We start from the raw sequence: 9,228 nt of genomic DNA, 5'->3' as shown, positions 1-9,228 counted from the left end.
AACTTGTAAATTGATTCTTGCATTTAGCAAAACCAACTAAATGTGTTCTGTACAAGAATAATATGAACCACACTCAAGATATTAATATTTGGTTTATATTCATAGGCAAATAATGAACAACAAATAACCCTTGACATCAAAAGGAGGCTGATAATCATTTGCATCATGGAATAGGGCAGGCTATGGGTCTTACATGCTTTTCATACACAAGAACATTGCACAGGTAAATAACAATCAAGAGTAGTGCAACAAATTCATCTTTTGAAATGAATTGTAAAGAATGAAATACCGAGAATCTCACTGCCGATCGGTACACATAACAGTAGGATGTCGTTCTTTATGTTTACAGAAAAGCTGTACCTGCTGCATGACGACCCGGTCTAATGATTGTACTTGTAGAATAGATAAGCTTGTCAGTGGCCAACAACTTCACTTTGAGCCAAGTAGAGAGCATGAACCCCCAAGTGTGCGAGCCAAAAAGGGGGGTGAAATAGGGCATTTTCTCCTTACATCCATGGACAAGCCAGTCACACTTCATATGCAATGTAGGCTATGGGAATGTAGCGTAGCTAGCTAACCAAATGCACACAACACTAAATACTTCCAAGATAGCTAACCACTAACTAGTATTGACATAGCTAATCAATTGTGATTGAATTAACTGCAGAGTTAGTTAGTCCAGCGTCCTTAGCTAGCTAGCTCGTTGTGCTAGCTGGTGAATATGCCAAGGTTAACTAGCAAAACAATTTGGCTACGGGATTATGGAGAGGGAAATAAATTGTGTTTTCGTCATCTAGCTAGTATCAACAAGGGCTTTCTACAAATTAGCAACATTAGCGCAGATAGCGAGACCATAAGCAATATGCACGGATAAGCATCGCCAACTTCTGGTTTGGAGTATTTTAATATGATTGAGTGGCTGACAACTTTCAAGGTCTTTGCTGTGTGAACACAAAAAAGAGATTGACTGCTGACACCATTCTGAGGTGCTAAATACTGTCCGCAGGCAAACGGTTGACAATCCTACCAGTGCGTCAGAGCTTTAATGCATGAATAGCACATTAAATACATGCCTATGCTGTGCGCATCCATGGGTCTGTTACTGAACTTTTTGTTTAAAAAAATATTTGAATTGGGAAGAGACTGTCACTGGCAAACATGGTTATAGACACAACAACATTATATAGTATCCCGTCATCGTGAAGAAAAGCACATCAGCTTATTATAATACACAATGTAAGCAAAACAATGAAATGTGCATTTAAGCAATGAGAAGAAGGCATGTTGTGCTATAGCATGTCTCTGACACCTAGGTAGGGAGTCGACTCCCATTTTTGTGTGTCAAGCTTCGAAATCGACTCAAGATTCAGTATTTTTGCAACGGGGGAAACTATTTTCCGTAGTCTTATTTCGAGAACAAACTCTCGCATCTTTCACAGAAAATAAAGAAAGAGCGAGCTAGCATGAGTGCGAATGGTGGAGGTGCACAGCCAGACATCTCGGCCAATAGGCAAACCGTCAGATCCGTAATCAAACGATTTAGGCTATCGCAATGCTGTATTTCGCAATTTCTTGGCTTGCGCATGTTCATTATAGTAGGGGATATCAATTAGTAGATAAACTATTCTACATGCAACAGACAGAAAATCCATGTAGATTTATGGGGAGACCTATACATTTGGCAGCCAATCACGTGTCGCATATCTATCACGTTGACATTCTCGCCTACAATAAAAACCTACTGGCTTTGGAAAAAATTAAGAATTACAGGGGACAATTTGGAAAAACTAATCCTGTGTGAATCGTTCTCTGGAATAATGCACATGCTTGGATAATTACAAAACCAACGTCTCTAGTAATACCCGTCCGAATAGGGCTGTAAACATGGCAAAGAATAGGTTTATCAGCGTAGAGTGCGCCGCATCATCCCAAGGATGCACACAGCAGAAATATCACTCAAATATTCAAGTTCCTACACATCACCTTCTATATTCAAACAAAATAGCTACTTTATAGGCAAATGGGAAGCATCATGCTCATGGCAGTCCTCTTGAACGTAAATGTAGTCTTCCTAGTAGGACTCCGCAATGAGGTGGTGTATGTGCGCGCATCCGTTTTAGCGTATTTTGGGAGTCGGAGGGGTATCCACAGTAGTGTTGTTTACGCGATTTAAAAAAAAATAATCTCTCTCTTGACGCAATTGCATGTGATGCACAATATGTAAACAATAGCCTAATGTAACCAAATGTAGGAGTCCGAAGCACGTTTCTTCGCAATCTGCGGTAAGTGTTCGCCACCATATTGTCCAAACGTTTGTCACATGCGAATTGCATCGGTATTAAAAATTCAACCGATATACAGACCAGCGTACTGAATGTCGGGTTTATAACACTTCCCTCTGGATTTTGTATCAGATTACCTTAGACACACGTAAAGTAAATGTAAGTTAAAAAAATTCAACATTCTGATGTAATGGGACTGTTCGGGAATGCTGAGCCTACATGTTAGAGACAAGTGGAAAAGTATTTAACTCTCAGATTCTACAAAGAGGTACCTAAACTGCACCATTAAATTCCCAGCACCTCTCAATCAACAGAACCAAAGACCATACACAGACTGTCCTTGCAGACTGACATTCGTCAGCACTATTAACATGAACAAACTAGACGTGAAAAAATAAGAAACACACTTAACTCATGCTCAGAGAATGCATAAACCACAACATAAGTGACAAAGTCTTAGCCTACATTACAGTGCTTTTTGAGGACAGTTGACATTATCTATATTTCTATCCAATTGGCGACATATTTTCATACGAATAACTCTAGAATCTGCATAACTAAAATATACACATTTTCCCACCAAATGTACTTTTTCGGATAAAAATCAGTGCGTGATGTACACACAAAATGTAATTTTTCGCTTATGTTTTCATGTACTGAATACAAATCTAAAGTTCAATGTTTCCATCGCATTGTCAACTCTGGCAAAAATTGTGTCACAAAAACTGTGGCTTTAAATAGCAAATGTGCCTATTCTGGCCTTTGACACGTGCGCTCTAGACAACAGCTCGCAGATCAAGTGTGGGTAGGCTGTGATGAGATTATTAAGGATAAGAGCAGGAAAAATATATTTGTCAAGCCTCGGCTATCATGTCACCAGAATAAGACTCGATATTTATTGGAAAGGAGCATCAAGATCACAGTGCACTTCCACTACCCTGTGAAGTTCATAATTGATTTAATCTGTAGCCTAATAAACGGCATCGTTTCCCGAATCATAGTGGGAGGACCACAAACCATATCATCACGTGACTCCAAATTTACTTCAATTTGATGTTTATTATATCAATATTTGAGCACAAAGGCGTTTTCGCCGCCATTTCTCACATAATTCATTTTACCGACACTAAAAGATCCCACCATGTCGAACTAACAAATTATCTGTCAGCATTTATAAAATTGTACCGAAACTTCCCGTTCCATCAAAACTGTCATGAATTTTTTTAGACAGTATGATTTTACTCGCATAAAATCTGTGGATGGAAACGTGGTTATTCATATGAAATGGAAGGCATTGTGTCACGTAAAAACATCTGTTTTGTTACAGCAGTACCAGCATTTCAAACTAAAGCACTAACACCTGAGGAAAACGGTAGGCTACTGTTTGATCCATTGTAAGTAACGCAAATGTCTCTGAGAACCAAGTAATGGTCGAAAACCACAATGTACATTCAATCATAGAATACTTGGAACTGTTGGAATGTCCTTTGAAATATATCCACATTTAAAAAATGCTGATGTGCTCAGTAATTCAAATTCTCACTCAGTTACATCCAGAGGGGCAAAAATAGTAATACAGTGAAAATATTGTGATAAATGGATCCGTCAAATATCCCTCTGAAAGTTATCTGTTGAGAAAATACAAATAAAAAGTTCCCCTCTCCAGCATCTACGAGTGGAATTGTAGAATGGAGCTAGGATGTTTGAAGAAAAAGTTTTTTTAAACTAAATCTATATTTTGGATGCATATGACCAAATGCCCAGACACTTGTTTTTGAGGACCTTACCCCAACCAGTGATAACCTACCTCATATTCGTTCTGCAGTGCCAGTGTGTGGATAAAAGCAACAAATGCATTCAGATGCAGGTCTTTAGATGTTGTACACATGCAATTGTGTCATTTCAAACTTTAACCACAACGTTGTATTCCATAGGATGTGGTAAACCTATCCACCTGGCTGCTCCATGTTAGCCATCACATGCACACACAGAAGTATCTCTCGTGCCGTACAAAAAGGAATTAAACGTTGCGGATAAAGTTCTGAAGTACATAAATTACAAAACAAGTAAAAGGACATATTTGGGTGATTTTGGGGCTTTTGTTCATGTTTTCTTTTCACGCACTGGCACTGCAGAATGAGCATGAGAACATCTATCGCTGGTTGGGGTAAGTTTTGCAAGAAATGTGTCTGGGCACTTCTCAACATGCCATTTACATCCAAAATATAGATTCTTTAAGTGTTCAAGCATTAAAGTGGCTATCAATGCTCGTATGGAGCAGCACTAGTATGAGTCACTCTAGGGGTGCAGCAGATATACACAGGTTGTTTAAGGCACAGGCAACCTGCACAATCTTATCAAAAGTGAAAATGTTGGATGACCGCTCAGCGGCCGTGAAGGGGACCTCCACTGGGCCAGTCAGCATGGAGTACCTTAGTTTCACCATGGACACAACCCTCTCCACATGCCTCCGCACACTCAGCCTCTCTGGGGAAATGTCTGTTAGCGAGACACCTTCACTACCTTCAGACCCCTCTCCGCCATCGCAGCCAGTGATTTTCAGCAGGGCACCATGAGCCGCCACCGACTCACCAATGTCCAAATCCTTATCGGCCAGGACCACGTCTCCTGGAAGGAGCTTGCCCAGGAAGCCACACCCCTCTGCCAGGCTCTTGTCGCTGACACTCCCCGGCGACCCCCTGGAGACGAAAGTGACCACGCCCTGCGGGGCCATGCCTATCATGTATTTCAGAGTGTTGCTCCCTGCTGACGCCCCCTGCTGGTTCAAGTAAATTCAAGGAGCAATTGTTTCTGGGTTTAAATTATGACAGGCAGTACCAGTCAAAGGGTTGGACACCTATTTATTCAAGTGTTTTTCTTTATTTGTACTATTTTCTACATTGTAGAATAATAGTGAAGACATGTGAAATAACACATATGGAGTCATGTAGTAACCAAAAAAGTGTTTAACAAATCTAAATATATTTTATATTTACATTTCTTCAAAGTAGCCACCCTTTGCCGTGATGACAGCTTTTGCATTATCTTCAGCTTCACCTGGAATGCTTTTCCAACAGTCTTGAAGGACTTCCCACATATGCTGAGCACTTGGCTGCTTTTCCTTCACTCTGTGGTCCAACTCATCCCAAACCATCTCAATTGGGTTGAGGTCGGGTGAATGTGGATGCCAGGCATCTGATGCAGCACTCCATCTTGGTCAAATAGCCTTTACACAGCCTGGATGTGTGTTTTGGGTCATTGTCCTGTTGAAGAACAAATTACAGTCCCACTAAGCGCAAACTGGATGAGATGGCGTTTCGCTGCAGAATGCTGTGGTAGCCATGCTGGTTAAGTGTGCCTTGAATTCTAAATAAATCACAGACAGTGTCACCAGCAAAGCACCCCCACGCTTCACGGTGGGAACCACACATGCGGAGATCATCTGTTCACCTACTCTGTGTCTCACAAAGACACTGCGGTTGGAAGCAAAATTCAAAATTTTGGACTCACGAAGGCCTGATTCACGCGGTCTCATCTGAACAGCCGATGTTGAGATGTGTCTGTTACTTGAACTCTGAATCATTTATTTGGGCTGCAATTTCAGAGTCTGGTAACTTTAATGAACTTATCCTCTGCAGCAGAGGTAACTCTGGCTCTTCCTTTCCTGTGGTGGTCCTCATGAGAGCATAGCACTTGCAACTTTGAAAGTTCTTGAAAATGTCCAGACTGACTGACCTTCATGACTTAAAGTAATGATGGACTGTCTATTTGCTTATTTGAGCTGTTCTTGCCATAATATGTACTTGGTCTTTTACCAATTAGGGCCATCTTCTGTATACCACCCCTACCTTGTTACTACACAACTGATTGGTTCAAACCCATTAAGGAAAGAAATTCCACACCTGTTAATTGAAATGCATTCCAGGTGACTACCTCATGAAGCTGGTTGAGAGAATGCCAAGGGTGTGCAACGCTACCAAGGCAAAGGGTGGCTACTTTGAAGAATATCAAATATAAAATGGTTAATAAATGATTCCATATGTATCATTTCATAGTTTGTCTTCACTATTATGCTACAATTTAGAAAATAGTACAAATAACTTTTTTTTAAATTGAATGAGTAGGTGTCCAAACTTTTGACTGGTACTGTATAACAGCATATATTTACCACGGCATATATCATATATACCAAATTAGACAGGACAGATACTCACACACAACAAGTTTACTTCTGACCCGGGTTTCTCCAGGGTCACCCTGAAGCAGTCTATGATCACGGCACAGTCAGGGTACGTCGAGTGGAGAGCTGCCGGGAGGTTCTTGCGGAGCTCAGCCCTGGAGGGCCAGAAGACAGCCGTGGGTACCAGCGTGGTGGACATGACGTTAACCATTCTGAGCACTGTCCTGGTCACTGTGCCAACCTTCACGCCGAAGCGGTAGGCCAAGTCCTGGTTCTTGAGGTCAAGCCGGAGACGCATTAGTGTCAGCAGCAGCTGCTGAAACATGGAGAGTTTGACCATGTTATTGGTCCCGTTCATGTGTGGTGCGAGGAGCCACATGACGGTCTCAAATACAAAGTAGTTGGGCAAGCCAGTGTAAAACCTGACCTTCTCTGGGTCATTCCGGAATGAGGTCTCTGAGAGTGACATTTTATCCACAGACTCCCGGAGAGCCCGGTTCTCCTTCTTCAAGATCTTCAGCACATCCTCATAGTTGTCGGGCTTTGCGGCTGACCTTTTGCCGGGCTTCCCTCCCCTGTCTTTGCTGTCGCTTGACACGGGTTCAGATTCCTCACCATTGTCACTGCTAGAGGATGAGGATGCACTCTGGGCCACGTCATGGTCCACCTGGCTCGGCTTCTGGTCGACCACAGACCTGCCCTGGCCCTGCAGGAAGAGCAAGGCGTTGGCAGCCTCCACTTGGGCTTCCTGCTTGTCTGAGATTTCAAAGGCAGCAGTCTCTTCCTTAATTTCTGACTCCGGGGATAGGGGAGCTGATGTAAATACAGAGGGAACATAGTCCGGCGAGCGTGGATTCTTCACCTGTTTACCTGGAGTTGAAGAAAAAGGGAGAAACTTTAGTGAGGCATCATGCACAATCACATTAGAACATACAGCTGCAGTGATTTCTAGTACAAAAAAAGTTAAGAATAGCAGTAACGTTTAATATGGTGGTCAGGTGCTGGTTGGGAAAACTTCAAAAGTGAATTGAATGGCACATTGCTCATTTATGGACTGTTTTATTGACAACGTTGGCTGCGCACCTGAGATGAAATGAGTACTACACAACCTGCTCCCGTCATTTGGCAGCCAGCCTTCTCGGTTCACAGCAGCTATCCAACGCTGCTTTCTGTCGGGATCGCGTGGGAAACGGTAAAAAGACAATGATGTGCCTGGTATTCTTCTATTCCGACAGCCAGCCACCACGCACGTGTGTACCATAATAAGGCCCAAAGGGTGGTGGTTTTCCAATACAATTCTGACTCCCAAAATGGTGGCTGTTGGCAAATTAGTAAAGGGACTTTTTGTGGCCTCGTTGTAATTTTCCAGTGGCGTGATTCGTCGAGGAGGCTCTGTTTTATACAGTTTCCCCGACGTCATCAGCACGCGACTAGTATTTAATTTCTGCTGCTACTCGTTGAAAGTTCCACTTACAATTTAGCTAGATTATCAAACGCTGTCAAGCATGGCTCTGGAATCAAGAGTAACACAATAAGAACTTAAGAAAGAACCCGAAAAACGTGTTGACAAAAAGAAGGTAGCTACTAGCTAACCAACTGCATTTGGATAATATTAGTTCGGAACGTTAGCTACAGCTAGCTGCTGGTTAGCTAGGTTTTGAGCAGTGGTTTATATACACTAGAATACCGATAGGGGCCGCTAAATTGAAGCCACGGTGCCACCATCTTGGTGCTCCCCCACAATTGTAAAACATATTTTGGAACCTATAGAAATTGATTTATTCATGCGTACATTCGTTTTTGCCACATTTATTATATTAGACACCCTAATGCATCATTTAACATGGTAAACAAAAACATCTAAATATATAAAATGTTCCTTAAAGTATACGTTTTAATACTTACTGTCCCCACTATAACAAAGATACATGTAATTGTACTTAAAACATTAATTGAAATATTGTAGAATTCCATTAATCCCTATGGAGGACTGCTCCCACTGGGGAGTGACAATATGGCCTCTCGATGGCCAATACATAGCATCAGTAATCCATGGTTTATATACATTATTGGTTTTGAGGCACTCATGCCATGCTGTTCTGTTAGCTAGACCAGGTTTTCCCAAACTGGGGTACGCGAAGCCAGTGAATTCTATGTGGTACATCTGGATGAGTCAACAGACGTGGTGTGGGCCTGACACAGCTCCTGGTATATGTCCGTTACATTTATGGGGGGTCAATTAAGGAAGACATCCTCCCCCACGGGTACGCCAAATAAAAATGTGATTCACATTTTTTTTTTTTTAAATAATTTTATTGAATTTTTTTCAAAAAATGTTTCTTCACATTTTCAAACAGTCCATTTATATTTTCCAGGGGGCTATACATTTGGGTGAGGGTTTTTTGTCACCTGACTAGCCATGTTTCACTGCCAAAAATAAAATTAAACCAGTGAAATAACAACACTGTCAAATACAGTTAGCCTAGTCAAATAATGAACATCCAATCACCTTAACCATTACTCTCTCGTGGGTGAAACCTTCAGTCTTGCGCAGACATTTAGAAACGAAACATGCCAATTAAAAAAAATAAGCCACGAGTCTTTTGATCGAGAGTAAGACATGTATAAAAGCAACAGATACCATTAAAAAGAAGGGGCTTGGTGGAAGATTTAGGTGGAAGATTGGCCACCCGTGACTTTTTCAAACAGTGGGAGGCATAAAGAAATGCCTACGGCTTTGTACGCAGCGGCAGGCTTGCATGTATT

The 9,228-nt window shown here is 41.7% G+C and overlaps 1 protein-coding gene across 4 annotated transcripts; it reads right to left on the bottom strand.

The window, feature by feature from the left end:
• Positions 1 to 73: 73 nt before the first annotated feature.
• LOC115128718 (uncharacterized) lies at positions 74 to 7,979 on the bottom strand. Of its 4 annotated transcripts, none has more exons than XM_029658843.2 (4): positions 7,546 to 7,979; positions 6,890 to 7,332; positions 6,497 to 6,778; positions 74 to 5,061 (listed from the first exon to the last, which is right to left on the bottom strand). In XM_029658843.2, exons 1-4 carry the CDS (start codon positions 7,880 to 7,882, stop codon positions 4,576 to 4,578), a joined length of 1,548 nt encoding a protein of 515 aa, XP_029514703.1. In that variant the 5' UTR covers positions 7,883 to 7,979; the 3' UTR covers positions 74 to 4,575. The 4 variants fall into 4 exon arrangements, with proteins under 4 accessions (XP_029514703.1, XP_029514713.1, XP_029514689.1 ...); XM_029658853.2 differs by having other exon boundaries at positions 6,497 to 6,775; XM_029658829.2 differs by having other exon boundaries at positions 6,497 to 7,332.
• Between the last annotated feature and the right edge of the window lie 1,249 nt (positions 7,980 to 9,228).

The sequence above is a fragment of the Oncorhynchus nerka genome, linkage group LG1, assembly GCF_034236695.1.
Source record: "Oncorhynchus nerka isolate Pitt River linkage group LG1, Oner_Uvic_2.0, whole genome shotgun sequence".
NCBI classification, from domain to species: domain Eukaryota; kingdom Metazoa; phylum Chordata; class Actinopteri; order Salmoniformes; family Salmonidae; genus Oncorhynchus; species Oncorhynchus nerka.
This window is presented reverse-complemented; position numbering and strand designations above follow the sequence as displayed.

Excerpts from the sequence above, each read along its gene's own strand:
- LOC115128718 (XM_029658829.2), bottom strand. The coding sequence starts at position 7,882 with ATGACGTCGGGGAAACTGTATAAAACAGAGCCTCCTCGACGAATCACG. Across the intron at positions 7,333-7,545 it reads TAGTACTCATTTCATCTCAG|GTAAACAGGTGAAGAATCCA; the intron begins GTGCGCAGCCAA and ends CTTCAACTCCAG. Across the intron at positions 5,062-6,496 it reads CAGAAGTAAACTTGTTGTGT|CAGGGGGCGTCAGCAGGGAG; the intron begins GTGAGTATCTGT and ends TACTTGAACCAG.